We start from the raw sequence: 21,964 nt of genomic DNA, 5'->3' as shown, positions 1-21,964 counted from the left end.
GAGGGAGAGGGAGAGGGAGAGGGAGAGGGAGAGGGAGAGGGAGAGGGAGAGGGAGAGGGAGAGGGAGAGGGAGAGGGAGAGGGAGAGGGAGAGGGAGAGGGAGAGGGAGAGGGAGAGGGAGAGGGGAAGTCGTCTCCGTGGGCAGGGCAGACCTTCAGCCTTTGACGCTGGGCCTCCCCGGTTCCTCTCCAGGACAAGCAGGCCGTCATCAGGGCCATGACTCCACTGATGTGCATCCTCCTGCACAAGGAGGAGCACCGGGAGCAGGTCTGGGAGCAGCTCCTCTGGCTCCTGCACCAGTATCGAACGGTCCAAGACACCTCCAGGGTGACCAAGGTGAGGTGTGGCACAGGGCCTGGCACGGACGTGGGGTCTGTGCGAGTGGCACGAGGGCTCGGGGATCTGTGGCATGCAGGGAGGAGCCAGGGAGCTCCCCTTAGAGAAAGATGGAACAGGGAGATCAATGGAGATCTGAGGCTCCCTGGGCTCTTCAGGCAAAAGAAGAGCAACCGTGATGGGGCCAGGAGGGAGCCGAGAGTCAGTGGGGCCCATCTCTGGGAGCTGAGAGGCTTTGCTACCACCTCCGTGGGGGCTGTTTGCATGGGGAGCTCTGTTCTAAGGTGCAGGGCCATGTCCAGTTGTATCTGACTGGGGGGGGCGGGGGGGGGCGGGGGGTAAGAGGCCTGATGGGTAGGAAATACCTGGAAACATTGCCAAAAGAAGGCTCTGTTCAGAGAAGAGACTCCTAGTGCTGCCGTGAGGGGAGGGTGAACAGGAAGCCCTGTGCAGGAGCACTGGGGACTCCCCTGACCTCAGCTGCGCACAGTTTCTCCATTCGCAAGTGGCTTGACATGGCTTTGGCCCTTTCTTCCTCTCTTGTTCTCTTGCAGAGCCTCATTTATTTCCTGGAGGCCTTGGAGCAAGTTCAGACCCTCATCCCCAAGGGCAAGTGTCTTGCCATCAGCAGTGTCGTGTACAACGAGGTAAGGGGAGCCTGCACCCACGCAGCCACAGCAATTACCTCTTGGCTGAGCCTCGGGAGGACTCCAGAGCCCCGAGACTTTGAAGGCTGCTCAGCCTTGGCTCCTGGGTGGCTCCTGGGTGCTCCAGACCTGTGCGTGTGTCCCTGTGGACGCTGTGGGGTGGGCTGGGTTTTGGCTGGGGGTCCTCTTCCCACGAGTGCCCAGGGAGATGAGAGCTGGCAGCGCCGTTCCTTTTCGGTCCCTCTTGATGCCGATGTGACTTTCTCCAATGGACCTTGTTCCCACAGCTCACTGACGACACCAAAGAGCACAGCCAGGACCATAAGGCAGAGCTGACCCAGTGCATCCTGCTGCAAGGTAAGGAGAGGAGATGTGGCGATGCCCCGTGGTGTCCCGGCAGCTCTCTCCCAAAGCTCAGGAATGGGTGTAAGCTGCTTGCTAATGCAGGATGGGATTTCCTCCCCACAGCTCGGATCTGCCCAGAGGAGACGATCCTGTTCCTGGAGTCCCAGCTGAGCCACGAGAGGGAGGCCGGGCGCGTGGCAGCCCTGGGTCTGCTCGGTGCTCTGGCACGCTGTGACGGTCAGTACTGCGGGGTCAGGGCTTTGAGGGCTCTCTTCCGCCCTCTGGGCTGTGCCTCCACGCATGCCTCGCTGTATCTCTTGCAGAGCCCGCGATGACAGAGAAGCTGCCCCAGGTCGTGGAGGCTGTCAAGTGTGTGTGCAGGGACCCCAGCACCCGGGTGAGCTGCTTTGGGAAGGGACTATGCCGTCGGGGTGGTAGAGAAACCTTTTCCCGCAGGGCAGAGCCTGGCAAGACTGTACTGGAAGGGCTCTGACCTAGACAACCATTTCCCCGCTCCTTGGTTACTGGAGGGCTGATGGCGAGAGGTGATGCCGCTGCCAGCATGGGCAGGTCCCCGTGTCCCCGTGCTGTGCAGGGAAAATGCACGGCCTGGTGCTAAAGCGTGCCCTGACCTCAGGAGAAAAGGCTTCTCCTACATCCTCGCTGTCTCTATGCAGGCCGGAAGGGCTGCCCCGGTGAGCAGGTGGCTTCCCTTTGGCTTCGGAGCAGGAAAATCATAACCACAATTGACCCCTGGCAGGTGAGGAGGGCAGTTCTGCACTTCATCAGGGAGCTGCTCAGTGCCAATGCCCAGAGCTGTTCAGCGTGGGACGCTGTGGGATACATCTTCAGCGAGTTCAGCCAGAGCTCGAGCAGAAGGGTAAGGCCAGTGTGCAACATCTTCCCTTGGGAGATCTGCGCTGCCAGGAGGCTGGCATGGGAGCACTGGCGGGGCCACGCCTGAGCCTTCTGGGTCAGGAACTGAGAGCAACCGGGGGGTTCCCAACATTGTCTTGCAGGCTGCAGGACTCCTGTCTGCCCAAGAAGCCCAGGAAGAAGGAGGTCTACAAGGGCTGTGCATGGACGTCCTGGGGTCACTGGACATCTCTGTGAGAGGGATGGCCAAAGTAAGTCATACTCTGTCCTGCGGCTGCTGCTCCTCTCCTTCAGGCCGTTTGTTCCTAGACCCCTTTGCACACCCGAAAGCTCCCCCCCAGTGTGCTCTGAAGTGCCCAGGGCTCAGGGAGATGCACACCATCCTCTCCATCTCTGAGCTGAGGCAGAAATGCTGATGGGCTGAATTGTCTCATTGCCTACATACAGCTCCTGTGGCCGAGGCTGCTGATATATGTGTTGCCGGCCAAGTACACGGGCATGCTGATCCCCCTCTCCCGCTGTCTCCGAGCCCTGGCTGAGAGAAATGAGTTAACAGCAGCGCGTGAGCATCAAGAGCTGGATCCCGATGTCCTCAACTCCCTGTTGCAAGGTAGGAGTAGAAACTCCCCCAATGAGCTCTGCTGACCTCTGTGTCTGCGTCCTGCAGGGACGTCAGAGTGGCAGGGCACAGTGTGGCTTGGCATCTCACCCAGCATTTCTTTCTCCCCGCAGAGACAACGCTGACGCCACATACCTTGCTGGCTCGCCTGCTGGTGAGTAGTGGGGCCCTGGGGAAAGAAAGAGCTTTTCTGGACAGGGCAGCGATGTCCAGAGAGGCCGGGGCAGCGATGCTTTAGAGGCTGGTGTCAGGAGCCCTGGGGAGGGAGCAGCGTGTCCTGAGTGTGCCACCTGGGGACCCCGTTCCCTTCCCGTGGCTGAAGCACGATGGGCGCAGCCATCAGCTGCTCCTTGGCAGCCGGGGTAGCGCCGAGCTGCTTCCTTCATGGGAGAAGCCGCAGGTCTTGCGGCAGAAGTGACCCTGCTTCTCTGTGCTCTCTGTACACAGGTGGTGGCGGGGTCTCCTTTTGCGGGCAGTGAACTCCAAGCTGCTGCCTTGCTGGTGATGCAGAGCCTCCACAGCAGGATCCATGGAGCTGTGGGGGCCCTGTGGAACACCGAGATTCCCCTGCTGCTGCAGTACCTCAAGGGTAAAGTGCTGGTGGGGATGGAGAGGCAGGGGAGGGAGGGGAGGGCATGACAAGTCAGCTTCCCAGCATGGCTAAGGGAAATCGTTGCCTGTTGCCCAGTGCTTGTTCTGCTGCCGTTTCCCTTCCAGGGAGCCAGCACTGAAGCTGGGGGGGGGGGGGAGTGGTCCCACAGCGACCCATTCGTCCCGGCGCATGGATGGGGCCCTTGCCATCCCCTCGGACAGCATGCTGGTCTTGGTGGCACCTCCATGTCCCTGCTGGGACGGTGCTTGTGGGGAGGGACAGGAAGGCTGCCTCTGGAGGGGGTGCAGCCACCAGGTTCCCTGGGCCAGGCCGGGTTTGCAGCAGCTCTTCTTTTGTGGCTTGATCCCAAGCAAGGGCTTTTTTCTTCTTCCTACTTTCTAGGAGAAAACGAGAACATCCCAGACTCTGCAGAGTGGGAGCGCCATCTGCTGAAGGTACGGCAGCCTTGGGAGGCATAGCATATAGAGGTGGCATTTCCCAGGTGGCAGGGGCGTTTCCCAGGCACCCTGCGCCTCCTCCTGCAGAAGGTGCCTGCCTGCCTAGAGGAGTCTCTCCCCACACGGGCCACAGCTGAACGCGAATGCCCTCATTTAATGCCACTCTGGCGTGGCCGTGTGCCTTGGCACTGCCTCTTCCTGCTTGTCCTGAGCCAAAGGGGTGTCAAAGGAGAAGAGCGCAGGCGGGTTAAAGGAGGGAGGGTTGTGGTGAGGTGGGGCGAGGGACTGTCCTTCCAGGCAGCTCTCCCCCAGCAGGTTCCCGGGACCTGGGAATGTGGGAAACGGCCCTGGCAAAAGGCAAAGAAACATTCGCTTCCTCTCCTGTTCTCTCCTGTAGTTCCTGAGGGCATCACTGGAAACCATCAAGGACGACGCCTGGATCAAGCGCCTGAGCTGTGAGCTGAGCCAGCGGCTGGACAGCTCTCCCAGCGGCTCTGGGGAGAAGGTCAGTTCCCCGCCCGGCTCTCCCCTGGCAGCGCAGCCACGGGGCGCCCGCCTGCGGGGCTGGGGCTGCAGGCGGTGCTCTGCGCTGCTTCCCCAGCCCTTGCCCCCCAGCGGCCTTTCCCTCCGTGCTGAGCGGGGCTGGCTAAAGCCCATCCCTGCGTCCGGTCTCGGCTGCTCCCCGTGCGCTGGGGCCTGTCCTGGTCTGGCCCCGTTCCAGCATGCCACGCTGTTGCTGCATCTCGGGCTCGGCTTTTTCCCTTCCAGGCTTTCCTGTACAAGGCTCTTGGGACAACGCTGGGAGCTTGTCAGGAACTCCCACACGTCCAAGAGAAGCTGCTGCAACATCTGAAGAAAGCAAAACCTGAGGAGCCATCTGAGGCCCAGGTGAGTTTCCCTGGTCTGTCCCTGGGGGAAAGGGCTTCTTCCGGCCCTGCTCCAGGCCTTTTCCATCTCCTCATCGCTGCCTGCCACTGTGGCTGGCCGTGACTGAACGTCTGGGCCTGTGCCAACTGTCCCTCGGTCTTTTGTTGCAGGGAATCATTTCTCTTGTCTGCCAAGCCGCCGACAGCCACTTCCGCCTGGCCTTGGAGACCTTCACAACGTTTGCTGCCACACTGTGCAACGCCCAGTGTTTTGGGGCTTCCAGACGCAAGAAGGTGAAGCGTTTGGGGTTTCACTCATTGGCTTTCTTCCACCTTCTTTTCACTTCTGCACCAGTAGCGGCCAAATCATGGCAGCTGCATTTAGGTTGCCCCTAGTGTAAGAGCCCCTCGAGACCTGCGCTTCGAAGGGGACCCCCCGCAGCTGGGGCCCGTGGGGTGTCTTCGGAGAGGATGGGGTTTTGTGCCTCGTGGATCCGAGCTGCAGCGGCTGCTTGCACACAGCCCTGTTCCCCTGACCGAAATGCAGCGTGACAGAGGCTGCGCCCTTCCGGCCCAGCCCCATGCGAGAGCCCGGCCTGCGGGCTCGGAACAACTCCTGGCCCCAGAGCTCACAGAGAGCTGGGGGAGCAGCTTGAGGAGCTGCCAGGACGTGCCCGGGGAAATAAGAAGCTGGTGCAGGGGCAGGGCAGCTCCTGCCTCGGGAGCCCAAGGGGCATCGTGGGGTGTGGGGGGCCATCGGGCAGACGTCTCACAGCATCTTTACCAACGCAGATGACCCGGGCCAGCAGGAGAGCTCAGGCCACTTGCAATGCTGCCATGCTCACCTACAGCAGCATGGCACTGCGTGCCTCCAAGGAACAACTGCTCGCCCACGTGGAGGCAGACATCGTGGGCAACATCCTGCTGCTCTACATCTCCAGTAGCCAGGTGAGAGCTCGGGGCGTGCAGGGGCAGGGATGCTGGGTGCCCCAGCTCCAGTCCCTCCGCGCTAGGGCATACTGAGATGGGCCGTCTCTTTCAAAAGGTCCCCCAAGAAACAGTTTGTCCCAGCATGAAGATCCAAGCCCTTCCCCTAGATTTCCCCCACGTGCACATGTTCCTCTTGCAGCCCGCGGACCTTCATCCAGTTCAAAGTGTTTTCTTCTCTGCTGGGCCTCAGAACTTGGAGAAAAATCTCGCCCTGGTGCAGAGCATCACCGAGGTCGGTTGTGCCATCCAAGCTGTGGGTAACTTCGGCAGCTTTGATCCCGTCCTGCAGCACAAGCTGCTGCTGATCCTGCAGGTGAGTGCCCAGAGCCAGAGCTGTCTTGCAGGGGAGTTTTGGGCCATGCCATGAGGCATGAAGGTCTCCCTCAGCTGAGTGGGAGCTCCTGAGCTCCTAGAGCCATGTCCCCAGCTGGTGGGGCCGTTGGGTGCTGGCAGTCAGTGGCCATGGCTGGGCAGCCGCTGGGGAGCTGCTACATCCTGCAGCGCCTCTGTGGGAGCTGCAGGAGTGATGGAGCCAGTGTCTGGTAGTAGCGCCCGTCTCTGGGCAGGGTGCAAGAGCTCTCCTATGCCCAATGCCCACTTTGCAAATTTCTCTCTGGGACTTGCAGAACTTGATGAGGAAGACTCTCTGGGACTTCCCGGCATCGTCACTGCACCTGAAGGTGATTCTGGCCCTGGAGCAGTGGAGGTAAGAGCGAGGAGCTGCGGGGGCTGTGAGGCGGGATGACGTTCGTCCTGTTGGGGAACTCCCAAAGGGGGTAGGGGAAGAGGAGCAGCATCTACAAGAGGGAGGGCTGGTCTGTTGTGCCCAGTGACCTGTAGGGAAGGTTCTGGGCGGGGAGAAAGGCTCTGGTCCTCCTGCCATCTGGCAGGGAAGATAAGGAGCCCCAGGGTCTCCCTCACTTTGGAGCTGGGGGGTATTTGCTGCCGGGGAGGAGAGAGCAGCTGCTGGAGCTGAAGGCAGCACTCACCGCCACAGGCTAGGCTGGTTGGATTTGGGGCGGTCGATGAGGACAAGACCAGATGCCATTTGACCGTCTCTGGAGAGCGCTAGTAACTCTTCTTTTTTTTTTCTCTTCCTTTTTCCCCTTGCCAGCAAGCTGAAGATCTCTTTTAGCAGGAAGGAAATTTGCAGCCTGCTGTCTGACTGCTGCCAGTCCATTCTGCCACTTCCTTCAGCGGATGAGCAGATGGAGGAGATAGGGAACGCGGAGGTGGCATTGCTGCAGCTACAGGTACCTTGCTGTCCCTTCCCTGCCCACATCTTGGTCAGGACCCCACCCCCCAGCACAACCTGTGCGCTGGCAGCAACCGTGATACCGCATCTCTGTCCCTCTCCTCTGCTTCCAGTCTCTGCACATGGCCACGAAGGCTCTGGGCCGGCTCATGGCAGTCCTGCTCAAGACAAAGCCAACCACTGTCGTCTTCGTAGACATCGTCCACGTGAGTATCCATGGGGCGGTGGGGAAAGCATCCCTCCTGTCAGTAGTGGGGACCGAGATCTGGGGCCCCTGGCGAATTAGCAGAGGAGCAGGAACCTCCTGCTGCCATGCCAGGTCACTGTGACCTCAGGGAGGCAAAGAAATGGGCCCTGCAGGGGGGAGAGCCAAGAGGCATCCCTTGGCCGGCTGGAGCAAGGAGATGGCTGCATGAAAAAGCTCCTGGGTGGGGGCAGGTGTGTCTGAAGAGAGTGGGGCAGTGCAGGCAGCAGTGCCAGTGCCCACTCGGTGGGGCCGCGGGGCAGGCCCTCAGGAAAAGTGCCAGGAAGGGAGGGAAATGGAGAGGGATGGCGGGAAGGGAAAGATGCCCCCTGTGAGACAGAGCTGTTCTGCCCCAGGTACTGTGGCTCCGGCTCTCCTCGGACAATCCGTGGGAGCGCAAGAGGGCCCTGCAGGTCTACGCCCAGCTGCTGGCGGATTGCAGAGATGGAGTCACTTTCCAGGTGAGTAAGGATGCCCACCGTGTGCCCCTGCTCCCTGGAACCACTGGGGCCTGGAAGGGGAGCTCTGCCCAGCTGTGCACGGGCTTTCGGGTCCCCCAGCACTATGGGGTGGCCCCTCTGCCCAGTCCTGGCTTGAGTGGGGCACGGGTGGGAGATGCAAGGGGGCGCTGGGGCCGCCTACAGCCTTTGTTCTTCCTCTCCCCCATGCAGACAAGATGTGCCTACGTGCCGTTTGGCTCCTTGGCGGGATTGCTGGGGCCTCTGACCTATGACCCCGTGACCAGCTCCCGCCAGCTGGCCGCTACCTGCCTCAGCTCCCTTCTCCACATCCAAGGTGAGTAGAGCAGGCGCCTGCCGGCCCTCTGTGCCCCGCCTGGCCCTACCAGGCTCCCAGGGGCTGGGCCCTGCTGCCAGGAGGGAAAGGAGAGGCACGGTGCTCGGCTGCTGTCCTCTCCCCACCCTGTTCGTCCTCCACCTCCCCAGCCACCTGGGGAGGGATCCTGGCAGAGGACCACCCAGTCCCACCTGCCAGCAGCGTTTCCTGCAGCCGGGGGCACTCAGGGCCATCCCCCGCTGCTGACAGCAGGACGTAGACCCCTCAAGTGAGGAGCGTTAGGAAGGAGGGAGCTGAGCTGCAGGCCCAGAGCGTGAGGCGATGGATTTTGGTTCAACCCCTTTCCAGCCCCTTGAGAAACACTCTCTGTACTGAAGGAAGCTGCTGGATGGGGCACCAACCAACCCCCCGGGAAATCACGTCGAAGGCAGTTCTTACCACCTTTTCACCGAGCAGCATCTGTCTGCGCAGAGTAGAGTGTGGGCCTCCCAGAGACGCTGGTGGCCTGTGTGGCAGGAGGAGAGGCAGCTGCAGGGAGCAGAGGCCTGCAGCCCCTGAAACAAGCACCGCCAGCTTGTCAGCTGCAGAACCTGGCAAGGGACATCCCGCTGCACCGAGTTAAAGACTAACTACCCTGGCTTCTGGTCCCCCTTCAGCAAAGCCCGGGAACGGAAGTTCAGTTTCCCTAAGTGTGACTCCCCTTTTCTCCCCATGCTCGTTCCAGCCAAGGCCACGAACAGGGTGTTCGAGACAGACGACCCTGCGAGCTGGTGTGAGGGGCTGAGTAATCAGATCGCCGCATCTCAGCAGCTCCAGACCTCTGTCAAAATTGGAAAGGTAAAGAGTGCCCTCAAGTTTGCATTAAGTTCTGAAGAGCTGGAGCAGAGCCGTGACAGGATCTCTCCTGTTTCTTGTTTCTTTCCAGATCGTTTGCAAAAACTTCCCCAAAGAACAGGCCACGGACTTCATGATGGCCATCAAGGAGACCTTCCGGCGTGCCAGAGGAAGACGTGTGCGTGCTGCAGGGAACTGGATGATCACCTTCGTGAAAATATGTGGAAAGGACATTCTTCCAGACGTAAGAGACATTTTTCCGCGACGTGGACTTTCTCGTTTTGGCTGTCGCACCACACATCTTGCCGTTTGTGTGCTAAAGAAGCTCTCGGTGCAGAGCCAGGGCTTGGGCAAGGTGGTAGGGGTGAAATTTCGCCTTAAAGCTTGAAAGCGTGGCAAGGGAGCAGGCGTGGCTCATGGGCTGAACGTCCATGTCCCCGCAGAAGCAAGGACGTACCAAGACATTCCTTCTCCCCTGCTTCTTTCAGGTGCCAGGAGTCCTCTCCATCCTGCACACCTGCACATGGTCCATGCTGCAGACCTCGTTCATGTACTTTGTGCACGATGCGGTGCTGATCCTGGCCCGCTATCACGAGGAGCTCACGACGGATGTCATCATCCAGAAGTTTGTGCCTATGGACAGGTATATGCACTACTCCCTTTCTTGCTGGGGTCAGAGAGCCGTAGCTTGTCTCCACTAGGGTGATCCAAGTGAAGCAGCAGCTCCTTTTCCTACACCAAAATGTCTGAGGTGTGCTCGTATCGCTGGTAGGAACCGGGCATCTTCAGCCCAGCTGCTGAAGAAGAATGAGGTGAAGGCATCACAGGTAACAGAGCATATGGGCTCATGGTTGCACATCTTCTCCTTTGCAGAAACACACTGGAGCTGTGGAGGACTCTGGGGAAAGACAGCATTGGCATCTGTGTGCTGAGGCGCTTATCCGAGAAGCTGAAGAGAGTGGGAGACGACAGCTCCGAGCCCAGCTCGTCCAGTCGCAGGCTGGAGGACCACCAGCCTTCTCCGGAGTCCTTGACTGTACGTTCAGTGGCAGGGCTTTGCGTCTGCTCCCCCACACAAAGTCCGAGGCAAAGGCGTTGGGTGCCCTTTGCAAACGTCTCTGGACACTGCCAGGACGCTGTGCTGGGGCGTCTCCGCGTTAGCAGTTCGGGACGGCCGGGACAGCCGCTGCTCCCAGGCTGCAAGGCTGTCACGGATACGGGACGTGCAGGCAGTAAAAGTGCCCCAGGCAGCCAGGGGGCCGGGGCTGGTGGCAAAGCTCTTGTTTAACAGGTGGTTCTCGGTCTAATTTCCCTGTAGGTCGCCTGTGCCATCTCAGAAGTGGTGTCTGTGCAGGCCGAGAAGGGGGTCCAGAGCTTGCTTCCCTCCCTCCTCCCTGGGCTCCTGCTGCAGGTCAGCGAGGCACTGGGGGAAGAGATGCTGTTTGCGCCCCTCAGCCCCTGGAGAGGGCTCTCTGAGGATCAGCGGCGAGAGGACAACGTGCGCAGGTCAGGAGCGGGAGGAGCAGGGAAGGGGGGCCTGGAATTGCCTAGGCAAGCATGTTTGTTTGTTTCCTGTCCTGCTTCCTAGGCATGAGGCCACTTGAGGCTGCAGATTTGTTTTTTTCCTCCCATCCCCGTTTGTTTGGGGTTTCTTTTCTCTGTTTTTCGCTCGGGCAGGCTGTAATTATTGCATGATGGCTTGTCCAAAGTTTGTTTTCCTTACGGTAGAGATGTCTGTGTGCTGAGGGTCTTCCTGCGCGGTGACTTCCAGGGAGCACGAGCACAGCTGCCACATCCTCGTAGGGTTTGTGGCCCAGCTCTGACCACAGGCAGATGTGCTTTCCTGCCCTAGAGGCCCTGCCGGTGTAATTCATGGCCTGTCAGGGTGCACCAACCATTGCACTCAGGCGGTGCTGCCTCCCTGCGGAGGTTCGAGTGGTCAGGTCAGTCCCCCCACAACATAACAGGGCACTTTGCCGCAGGGTGCTCTTTCCTCCCCTTAAGGCCCAGCTGGGGGGCCCCATCCCGGGAATTCTTTGTAGCACCGCGCTCTGCCCCTGCTCCCGCTCCTCAAGGGCAGGAGAAAGCTGGGGCCGTCTGTAGCCTGCAAGTCCCTCTGCGCAACGTGCTGGCAGCAAGGGCCCGTAGGGAGGGCTGTGGGTGCCTGGCATCGATTGAGCCTGGGGGCCCTGGGTTTTGTCCTTCTGTAAGTGGCTTGGGGCATTGCCAGGTCTAAGAAAGACAGTTGTTTTTTTGCCAGCTTTACAGACTTGGCGGCTACACAGCGTTGCTTCAGTTGCCTCTCCCTCGATGGAACTTGGGATGAGTGAAGAACCGGCTCGTAAAGCTGCTGAGCATTCTTGCTCTGCTAAGTCTTCCCCTCCGGAATGCTGCTGTGATCTGAGACTCCTCTGGCTCTTGTTCTTTCACCAGGCCTTTTTGCGAAACTCTTATGTCAGTGCTGAGCAAATGCACTCAGAAGAACTGGCTGACGCCGTCCTGGATGCAAAAAATGTCGGCGATGCTGGAGAGCCCCCACACTCATGCCGAGGGCATGTGCCTCCTGACGAGGTGAGAGCCCCAAGGCAGCATCTCACCACCTTCCTCTGGGTGGCTGCGTCCAGGGCAACGGCTGGCGGGGACCTTTCCTGCGTGCTCGGGGAGCTCTGCTGCAGGACAGAACAGCGCCTGTGCTGGAGGAGGGGAAGTCCGGGGTGGCAGCCTGCAGCCTTCCCGCCTGACCAGGCGTTGCCTCTTGTGCTCTTTGTGCAGAGTCCTGGTCCGTGCGCAGCTCATCTCACAGGAGCTGATTGAGAGCTTCTCCCAGTGGCTGGACTGCCCATCAGCAAACCTGCAGCTGACGGCCATGGCTTTCTTTGCTGAGGTGAGGCACTAGGAGGGCAGGAGGGCTCCAGAGGGCTTTTCTTAAAGGTATTGCTGCTTGGGCTGCCTCTTTCTGTGGGAAGAGATCAGAAGAAAGCGTCGCCATCGAGACTCGGATGGAAGCTCCTTTGTTCGAACCCTGTTTGTGTGCTGTGCCTGGGCTGAGGTTGTGTCCTGACTCTCGTGGATGTGTTGCTCTATTGTAGCTGATGAATGACCCGCCTATCGAGGGGAGGAACGTCCTGAAGATTCTCAGGGTCTTCACTGAGAAAGCACAGCACCGAAGCAGCACCATAAGGCAGATGGCAGTGAGAGCTCTGGGCAACGCAGTCAGCAGTGTGCCCATGGAGGTGAGACGGATTTTCCTGTGCTCTGACTGGAGCCCCTCCCTAGCAAGACCCCGGGGGAGAGCTGCTTCGAGAGCCTGGACAGAGCGGCAAAGGCAAAAACAGGGCTCTTTCCTAAGGCCACGCTCCTTCCCCTGATGCCAGCAGGGCTGCCAAGGGAAAATTTGGTGCAAAATGTCAGAGTAACAATGCTTCGTAACAGACCTGTCAGCCACGTAAAGAGCAGCTCTTTGAGGCAGGAAGAGCCCTAAGTCTGTGCGTGTCTTTGGCTTTGCAGGTGCGAAAGCACAGGAGACCTGTTGTACAGGTGCTGCAACAGAGCCTGGCGGACATTGCCTGCCCCGAGGTGGTTGCAGAAAGCATGGTGGCGCTAGCTGAGTTCGTGAGGGTGCTGCAGGCAGTGAACTTGGGATCGGCCTTTGAAGCCATCGCCAGGTCCACCAAGATGTTCTTCGAGTCTGTGAGTGAACCCAACTCTTTCTGCCGCTGGTCTGAGAAGTGGGGGGTGGGCAGGGGCCTGCACGCGCCGCGTGGATGGCCTCTGCTGGCTGAATGTCTGCTTTGGCCTCGTTACCCAGCTGACAAACGGGTTTCTGGGTTGCAGGAACTAGAGTACCTTCGCTACTCGGCCTTCCGCCTCTATTCAGTCCTGGCCTCCTCAGCCTCGATCAAGCGGTCGTTCTTCGCCGGAGAAGTGGCAGAAACATGGGTCAGCCTTCTCCTGCACCTCCGGGATCCCGACTTTGCAGTTGCTAGCGTAAGTGCCCTTGCAGCTTACTCCCAAAGCCACAGAAAGCTGCGCGGCCACGGCCGAGGCGTTCTGCCACTCCGGCCTGCTCAGCAGCTGCTGGGCGTCTCTGCAGATCCCTCCTAAAAGTGTTCACCGAGCCTTCCGCTGTGCTGCCCAGGGCAGTCTTACCAGCATCGCTGGCAGGACCATCTCAGGCCTCTGGTCCTTTTTCTGGCCACGTGCCTCTGTGCCTGCCTTTTCCTCCCGGAGCCGGTGCTCCCCTGGGAGAGGGCAGTGGGGAGCAAGCCCACGGATCCGGCCGCCAGGCATCAGGACTGGGTCGGGTGCCGGCCTAAGGGATGGAGCAGGTCCCCTCTGCTGCCGCCAGTGCATTCCCCTGCCAGCGAGTGCCCCTCGGGCAGCCCCCCGCCCAGGTGGAGCTCAGCAGCACACAGCTGGACGAGCTCCCTGGGTAGGCCCCAGACACTCTGGTGGAGGAGGAATGACGGCACAACTCTCTTTTTCAGATGTGCAAGATCACCTTCAGTCTCTGTGCTCCATTTATGGGGCTGAGTCGGGTGCAGGAGATCATCGATCTCTCCAAGAGGCTGGGTGCAAACGAGCTGCAGTATGAGGTCTGCAGTCACCTGGTAAGTAAGCTGTGCTCCGGCGAGACATCAGGGCCCTGCGGCCCTGCCCTGGCTCCCAGAGGGGAGTGTGCGGTGACGCATGCTGGGCTGGCCGGGACTGGGACATGGCCATCCCTCCTGGCCACCCGCTGCCTCTCACCTTCCCCCTGCAGCCCACCCAGCCAGCTGGCTGAGGGTCAACAGAAGGCATCTTCTCGGACCCACATGAACTTGTGCCTTCCTGTCTTTCCCTAGGCCAGATACGCCCCCGCCATGTTGGACAGGCTCCACACCATAGCCAGGAGAGGCTGCCTAGAGAACGGTCAGAGGCTGCACACATCGGCCGTCGAAATCCTTGGTGAGAGCCCGCACTGGAACTTACCACTCCCTTTCCCGACCAGAGAGCTGGAGGGGCCTCTGCTTTCTCTTTCCTCTTTCCTCTGGGCCCTGCCTTTGCAGAACAGGGCAGACAGGGTTGCTCAGAGCTTGGCCTGTGTGCAGGAGAAGCACCACACAGCTGGCGCTAGCAGAGTGGCCGGGCCCCTCACGGGGCGATGCTCAGATTGGCTCGCTGCCCCGTCCCGGGGAGGTGCAGGCAGCGTGGTGGGCAGCGAGTCCAGCCTGCCCCCCGCAGCCTGCCAGGCACCAGCTTGCTGGTTCATCCTTGCCGGGGCCTGCTCCGGAGGCTGAGCCACAGCACCCACCGTGCTGTGTACCATGGGCTCAAGATGGGGTAGACAGGGACACAGGGCTTTTCATTGCAACCTGCCTCCGAGTTCCTTAAAAAGCTTTAGCAACCATCAAGTTGTGATATTTAGAGCCTTGCACAGTGGCTCCCCAAGTATGTGTCCCAGCCGTAGGGCAGGGCGGGAAGCCAGGGCTGTGGAGCAGTGCTCTGATGTTTGCCTCTTTGCTCTGTACTTTAGATGACATCCTGGCGAGAAGAAGAAGAAGGAATTGAGGCTCCGTCAGATAGCAGGTCGGTTCACGTGGGGCTGAGCTCCGGATCCGTGGGTCTGGGCAGAGGTCAGAGCCCAGAAGCAGCCCGGCAAATGCCCGGCACCAGGGGCCGGCCAGCCAGGGGGGAGCAGCTCCAGGGTGGCAGGGGGGACAGCTGCCTGGGCTGGCTGCTCACAGCTCTTTCTGTCTTGTTGCAGCTTTCCAAGGCCTGAGCAGCACTGAGGACACCCGAGCGTGGCAGGCGGCAGACAAAGCCCTCCGTGACTGTGGCACACTGTGGGCAATAAAATTCCGCACGTGGTCTCACCGCTGTGTACTTGGGGAAATACAACTCAACGTGGCCTCACCACTGTGGACAAAGGGTCTTTTTCCCAGGGCCAGGGGGGGCACGCTGGAGCCTGTGGGGCGAGGCCTGGCAGGATGCACAAATGGCTTCTGAAGGAGTTGGCAGACCTCACCGTGAGGCCTCCCAGGATTATCCTTCAAATGTCACCGCGATCAGGAGAGGCTGCTGAGGACTGGGAGAAAGCAAACGTCGCTCCTGTCGTCAAGGTGGGCCAGGAGAGAGACCTGGGCACTGTGGGCAGGTCGGCCTCACCCCAGTCCTCAGGGATGGGATGGGATCGGAACCGTTTCCAGCCCTGTGCAGGACGAGGCTGGGAGGGGAGCAGCCAGCACGTGCGATGCCGGGGGACGGAGTGCCTCAGCTGCCTGACGGCAGCCACAGCCAGGCTGGGCGAGGGGAGAGCGGGGCAGGGCCCAGCGCACCGCCGCTGCTCAGCGCCTCTGGGCTGAGGCCTGCTCCCGTCCCCCTGCCCCGTCCTCCCACCCCACGTTGGGGGCAGGGCGCGAGGGCTGGGTTGCGGGGGGCTGCAGGAGCGGCCCTGAGGGAGCCAAGGCTGGGGCTGCCCCGGGCACAGCCTGCACGGTCGGTTCTGGCCTGTTCCAGATGGTGCCAGCCGGTTCCCCAATGGACCGGGAGGACTCCACCGGGGCACCCGGAGACACCTCTCAGAGAATCAGAGCTTGCGGCGCCACTGTGGCAGGGCGGGTGGAGCCCATGGCCGCAGCACCGTTACAGCATGCCGTAATGTTACGCCAGCCCTCCTCGTGTCCTGTGGCGAAGTAGGGAGTTATGGTAACATCCGAAGCGCAGTAGTGGGGCTCGACATCTGTTTGGGCACCTGGGGTGCTTTTCTATGTGCTACCTAAGCAATAATCGCGTTACCTAAGCACTAACCAAGAAGTGGGAGAGATGTATCCTGTACCTTAGGGAGTGAGCCAAGCTTGAGGTGGTTTATAGCGATCTGGGCAGCCAGAGGAAGTCAAGTTCACGTGACGCATGTGGAGAAGTTCAAGCACCAAGCTTGCACCAAGCACGCCATCGTCGTATGCCAACTCATTGCCAGTAGCGACCTGGAAAGACAGAGAGGAGCACATGGATGAAATGGCTGAACAGCCCCTGCAGTGCAAAGACAGTCTCTTCCTCCCTGCAGGCTTGCACCTCAGCTGTGGAGAAACAGGGTAGATTTAGATTAGGCACTGGGAAGAAGTTCTTTACACAGACAGTGGTGACACACAGGAACAGGCTGCCCAGAGAAGCTGTGCATGCCCTATCCCTGGAGGTGCTGAAGGCCAGGCTGGATGGGGCTTTGGGTAACCTGGTCTGGTGGGAGGTATCCCTGCCCATGGCAGGGTGTTGGATGGGCTTTAAGGTCCCTTCCAGTCTCCACCATGCTATGATTCTGTGACTCTCTTGTCATTTTATTCCTAAACACTGGATCTCCTGTGCAGGTCCCTTGCTCTTACTTTGTTTTATGGCCAAAACAGCTTTCAAAAAAAATTTGGACTATTTTCTTCCCTTTCTCAAAAATTTCTGTTGTGTAACAGAATCATAACGAGCAGTAGAAAGTTTAACAAGGCCTCTACCAGAGCTTTCCTATAGGATACCAGCTCAGAGGTTCTACTACAGTTACTGCAATCCTTGGCTTTCCTAAGCTGTAAGCTTGACAGAAACATACGACTCCCATACAGCTAGAAGGGCATTAGGAGAAACATTTCTTACCAAGTGTTTGTAATACGGCTTTCATTCAAACGTTGAAAATTCCTGTGGCATAAAACTGTTATTAGGAGGGCTCCAGTCGGCATCTCCTAAGATCCTTGATGAATAAAGTAACTGGTAAACAAAATAATAGTGCAGACGTCTCATAATGCTTACATGAGTTCTCAGTGGTAAAAAAGCTGGTGCTTTATGGGTACCTTACGAACACAACATTATAAATTTCCCCTTGCTGCAAACATTACAAAGATATTGACCTCTGTGAATCTGCAGTAATACTGTGAAACATTTCTTGAGCACCTTTCCATCTTGCTATTACGCTGTGTCCCCAAGGTTTTTTTCTTGACAAACCTCTCCAAATTTGTTTCTACAAAACTCTCTTCCCTTAAGAAGAAACTGCTTGCCACCCCTGTCCTCAATGTGTACATTTCGTAAGAACGTATACTACTATAACCTGGATCTTAACTTTTTCCCCCAGGTTTCACTAAAGAGCCCTTTTCACACTTTGCACATTACAGGAACTCATCTTGGGCATCTTTGGAAAACTGCTCTCAAAAGTAGTTCTCAACAAACGCTTCTGTGGTGGTTTTACTCGGATGGGTGGCTGAGCTCCACCACAACCGCTCTCTCACTCCCCCTCCTCAGAGAGGAACAGGGAGAAAATACTATGCAAAGGGCTTGAGGATTGAGATAAGGACAGGGAGATTGCTCAACAATTATCGTGACGGGCAAAACAGAGTAGGGAGACAGTAAGATTTTTTGCCTATTACTAACAAGCTAGAGAAGCGAGAAACAAAGGAAAGAAACCAAAGATGCCTTCCCCACCGTCCACCCTCTTCCACCTCCTCCCCGTGAGCGGCGCAGGGGAACAGGGGAATGGGGGTTGTGGTCAGTCTATGGCACTTCATCTCCACTGCTCCTTCTCGGTCACTCTCGTCCCCTGTGCTGTGGAGTCCTTCCCAAACTGATCCGGCGTGGGCTGCCCACAGGCAGCAGCTCTTCAAGAACTGCTCCAGATATGGGTCCGTACCACGGGGTCCATCCCTCAGGAGCAAACTGCTTCAACCTGGATCCCCCATGGGCAGCAGCTCCTGCCAGAGTCCCTGCTCCTGCGTGGTCTTCTCTCCACGGGCTACAGGTCTGGCCCAGAATCTGCTCTGGTGGGGGTCCTCCACAGGCCGCAGCCTCTGTCAGTGCAGGTCCACCTGCTCCACCGTGGTCTCCTCCACGGGCTGCAGCGTGGAACCCTGCTCCACTGTGGTACTCCATGGGCTGCAGGGGGACAGCCTGCTTCACCATGGTCCTCACCACAGGCCGCAGGGGACTTCTGCTCCGGCGCCTGGAGCACCTCTCCCCCTCCTTCTTCACTGACCTTGGCGCCTGCAAGGCTGTTTCTCATTCTTCTCATTCCTCTCTCTCTCCCAGCTGCTGTGTGGCAGTTTTCTTCCCCCCCCCCCCCCCCCCCCCCCCCGTCTTAAATACGCTCTCACAGAGCACAAACAACATCACTTACTGGTTCGGCTCTGATAAGTAGCGGGGCCCTTACCAAACGAGGGGCAGCTTCTAGATTCTTCTCACAGAAGCCACCCCTATGGCCCCCTGCTGCCAAAACCTTGCCACATAAACCCACTACAGCTTCAAGACCTTGCAGACAAATGGGCAGGGAGTGCAGTCCCCATGCTGTAACTCGTCAGATGCCCAGTGCACGACTGCTGTTCATTCGCAGCAGCACACCCTCACAAGAACACTTACTGGTGGCAGCCTGGTCCAAATGGAAATGCTTTCTGCCATTATAGATCTCATGCCTGGCTGCAGGGGCGGCCCTGAGGGAGCCAAGGCTGGGGCTGCCCCGGGCACAGCCAGCACGGCCGGTTCTGGCCTGTTCCAGATGGTGCCAGCCGGTTCCCCAATGGACCGGGAGGACTCCACCGGGGCACCCGGAGACACCTCTCAGAGAATCAGAGCTTGCGGCGCCACTGTGGCACGGCGGGTGCAGCCCATGGCCCCGGTGTCATAAGGGCACGCTGTAACAGCACGCCATAAGGGCACGCTGTAACAACACGCCGTAAGGGCACGCTGTAACAGCACGCCAGCCCTCCCCAAGATGGGGCTTTGGGTCCCCCAGGGCCCGGTGGCGTGGAGTCGGCGTTTGTTCCCAATGTGCGTGTTTGATAAGAAACTTACCGAGGCAGATGCTTACAAACTTAGCGGGTTGGCTCCTTGGCGGGATTGCTGGGCCTTTTTTTACATGTCTAGTGCTAGAAGTGAAAGACAAGAGAAGCCAGAAGAAATATAAAGCTATACTTACTGAAATTTCAATACATTAACATGACAGTATCCTAAACGTGTCTGCTGATGACGTAAGAGGTGCGCTTATCGCCCAAAGCTGCACGCTTTTCCTTGCCTTGTCAGCAGAAGGTGAGGTACTTTACTAGGAAGTCCTGCATACGCTGTTCAAAAAGTAGAGGCAGTTGCATAAAACGTAGATAAAAAACCTTATACTTGCCTTTCTCCTTATCTCTGATTTGATTTCCTGTTACAACAGTCACAAATCTGTAGCTACAAATATTTTTCCAAAATGATATATAAATTCAGAAGCCCAGCAGGTCTGACAAATCCTTTTACAGTCAGTTAATTTGTGAACTCTCATATGGTTTTATCACTCTGACCAGACACGAGCAGATTCTTTTAGTATATGAAAGCAGCTGCTGACAGGTGTTTATTGTTGCCGTCATCCACTCTTAATATTTAGACTGCAAATTTGACTCCAGCCCGTCCGCCCTTAAGCAGCAGTAATTACGTCTGAAGTAGTGAAAGTGAAGTGAGACAGCCATTTGATACCTGCTGCTTTAACAGATCTTATATAACCTCCTGAATTACTTTTATTCTGTACTTTTCATGCCCCAGTCAAAAAGATGAGTGTGTTTAGGAAGAAGAGTAAAGGTTGGACATGACAATAAAAGCAATTCTATTGCACTATTGTGAGAGTACTACCGTGCATAAGATGGATGTTACGGTGCAAATTCCTGAAAACAAACAAACAAATAAAAAACCTTGGTGTTGTTTCTTTTTTAATTTGTGAATACACCAGTAAACAACATTCTTTAACTAGATACACTGGCACTGTAAAATAAAGTCTTGCTACTGCAACTGAGCAGGAATTAACTGTCTTCGAGGCGGGCCAGGCACAGCCGGTTCTGGCCTGTTCCGGATGGTACCAGATGGTTCCCCAATGGACCGGGAGGACTCCACCGGGCCAATCCAGGCAGCCAGTGGCACCTCTCAGCCCATCAGAGCTGGTGGCGCCGCTGTGGCGGTATCAAGAATATTAGAAAGAACTCTTTTTTTTGTTGTGATCCGTGGTTGAGCATACACTTGAGGACGAGAAGAATGTATGAAATGGTACTTAAAGCTTCAGAGTCTTTCTCAATCTGTTCTGTCAAAGCTGTTCCATTTTGTGCAAAACACTTCAGTATTCACGAAAGGAAAGCCTGGGACCTCCATATCTCAGATGAATATGCTCTCTACCAGGCTAGAGCGTCACTCTTATCATCCTTCTCTTTGGACCATAAAAATCAGTATGATGAAGAATGGGAGTCTAGTTCTGGTGATTTATTTCCAGAACATTTTTATATAAAATTACCATCAGACTCTTCTTTCAGAAAGATAACCTGGTTTTGCTGACTGCAACAAGAAAAGATTTCTATTTGGGTTCAATGCAGTATCAGTATATGTAGATATGTTCGTTCGACTTCTGATTTTATTGAGTTTGGTGCTTTCCTAAAGAAAGGTAGAGTAGTAGATCACAGAAATATCCTACCAAGTTTATTTTCATTAATGTATTAATTATAAGCATTATCTTCCTGAAGTAGTTACCTTTTTAATTTCAGGATTTTTTTTTTTTTTTTTTTTTGTATAGCTGGAAGACTTTAAACTGCTGTTTAGGAATACAGCATGCTGATAATTCAGTAAGTAGCTACCTCAAATTCACGCTACTCAGCTTCTATTTTCATTTTACAGAAAAATTATAAAAATCAGTTATTTGCAGTGGAAAGTGATTTATGTACCTGGCATATACCTGGAGAAACATCTCCCCAGTAAAAACATCAGTCAGCACACTTCACAAAGCTCCAGTGTACACTTTAATACAGTTCTGTATGTATAGCTTCATGTCCTTTCTTTTGTGAAAAGCAGAATGGAAGCATCTGGGATACATACGTGCATTTCTCAACACTGTTTTTCATAAAACAGCATAAGGCAGACACAGAGGTTAGTCAAACGCAAGAGGGGCAGGCGCTGAGCTCTGCTCTCTGGGGACAGCGGCAGGACCTGAGGGAATGGCATGGAGCTAAGCACTGGAATGGGGATGCCCAGGGAGGTCGTAGAGTCTCTTTCTTTAGAGATATTCAAAACCTGCCTGGATGCGATCCTCTGTGACATGCTCTAGGTGACCCAGCTTGAGCAGGGCGATTGGACTAGAGGATCCCTGGAGGTCCCTTCCAACCTCAACCATTCCGTGATTCTGTGATTCTGTGACAGGGGAGGGTCAGGCTGGGTGTGAGGAAAACGTTCTGCACCAAGACGGTGGTCGGGCTCTGGAAAAGGCTCCCCAGGGCAGTGGTCACAGCACCAAGCCTGCCAGAGTTCAAGAAGCATTTGGACAACGCTCTTGGACACAGGGCCTGACTTTTTGGGCGGTCCTTTGAGACTCAGGAGTTGGACTCAGTGATCCTTGTGGGTCCCTTCCAACTCAGGATATTCTGTGATCCTGTGACCCCAGTGGAGAAGTGGTGGAAGGTGACAACCAGACCATGATACTGTAGGTTTGCCACGATGTATCTCAGTGCAGAAGTTTCCTCTTCAAGTCTACTTCAGTGGTGAGGTAGGGACGGCCCTCTGTGTGGTAACAGGCCCTGGTGGTGATGTCACAGTGCCTGGCTCCTATTTCCCTCTGGCATGGGTGCCAGCTGTGGCCCAGTTGCTTGTGGGGCCTGTAGGAGGAGGACCCAGAGAGAGCATTGTGTCTATCTGGGGACATCCTGCTGCGATGGAGAGGCTGAGAGCCCTTAGCGGTGAGGGGCAGCGGGAGGGAGGTTGGGGGCTGAAGCAGGACCCTTCACAGCAGGCTGCTCGGGGCTGCATCTCCTGCGGAGATTTCTCTCCAAACTGGCCAAGATACTTGTCCCTACCAGCTCCAGCCCCCTGCAGCCAGCAGCACCAATGACACCTGCTCCGTTCTTTCCTTCCAGGTCTCTTTACTTGTGTGGGCTGCCGGCCCAGACGTAGACGTCGCCACAGCAGAGGCAGGGTGACGGGGCCTGTCCCTGAAGCGGCCCCGACCTTTGCCACTGTTGTGACTTCTCTGCTAGAGCGTCTGCAAGACGAGGAGGTGAGCTGGGGGCACCCCACCATGATGCAGTGGGGTTCCCTGGGTGCCGCAGGGGGAGCTGTGCCTGTCGGCACCTCTGCCCTCTTGGTTTCCTCGTCCAGAAGCCCCGG

General features: G+C 57.2%; 1 protein-coding gene across 10 annotated transcripts; it reads left to right on the top strand.

The window, feature by feature from the left end:
* The first annotated feature begins 654 nt into the window (after nucleotides 1-654).
* On the top strand, nucleotides 655-17,857 carry LOC308194071 (maestro heat-like repeat-containing protein family member 2B). Of its 10 annotated transcripts, none has more exons than XM_080589438.1 (19): nucleotides 655-4,761; nucleotides 4,911-5,033; nucleotides 5,532-5,687; nucleotides 5,785-6,042; nucleotides 6,356-6,435; nucleotides 6,844-6,982; nucleotides 7,098-7,190; nucleotides 7,585-8,023; nucleotides 8,748-8,860; nucleotides 8,949-9,101; nucleotides 9,346-9,500; nucleotides 9,731-9,893; nucleotides 10,176-10,363; nucleotides 11,291-11,428; nucleotides 11,630-11,741; nucleotides 11,947-12,090; nucleotides 12,365-12,844; nucleotides 13,345-13,467; nucleotides 13,702-17,857. In XM_080589438.1, exons 3-19 carry the CDS (start codon nucleotides 5,532-5,534, stop codon nucleotides 14,134-14,136), a joined length of 3,369 nt encoding a protein of 1,122 aa, XP_080445564.1. In that variant the 5' UTR covers nucleotides 655-4,761; nucleotides 4,911-5,033; the 3' UTR covers nucleotides 14,137-17,857. The 10 variants fall into 10 exon arrangements, with proteins under 10 accessions (XP_080445564.1, XP_080445569.1, XP_080445562.1 ...); XM_080589443.1 differs by having other exon boundaries at nucleotides 655-5,687; nucleotides 13,702-13,804; nucleotides 14,373-14,425; nucleotides 14,604-17,857; XM_080589436.1 differs by having other exon boundaries at nucleotides 655-2,208; nucleotides 2,348-5,687.
* The last annotated feature ends 4,107 nt before the right edge of the window (nucleotides 17,858-21,964 follow it).

The sequence above is a fragment of the Anser brachyrhynchus genome (assembly GCF_964034855.1).
Source record: "Anser brachyrhynchus genome assembly, chromosome: 4".
NCBI classification, from domain to species: domain Eukaryota; kingdom Metazoa; phylum Chordata; class Aves; order Anseriformes; family Anatidae; genus Anser; species Anser brachyrhynchus.
The sequence above is the reverse complement of the archived record's forward strand: the minus strand, read 5'-3'. Positions and strand labels throughout refer to the sequence as shown.

What these genes read in the sequence shown, in the direction of transcription:
- LOC308194071 (XM_080589436.1), top strand. Translation starts at nt 5,532, where the DNA reads ATGACCCGGGCCAGCAGGAGAGCTCAGGCCACTTGCAATGCTGCCATG. An exon ending in TGGCATTGCTGCAGCTACAG is followed by an intron (nt 6,983 to 7,097) that starts GTACCTTGCTGT and finishes CTCTGCTTCCAG; the next exon opens with TCTCTGCACATGGCCACGAA. An exon ending in AAGTTTGTGCCTATGGACAG is followed by an intron (nt 9,501 to 9,730) that starts GTATATGCACTA and finishes TCTCCTTTGCAG; the next exon opens with AAACACACTGGAGCTGTGGA.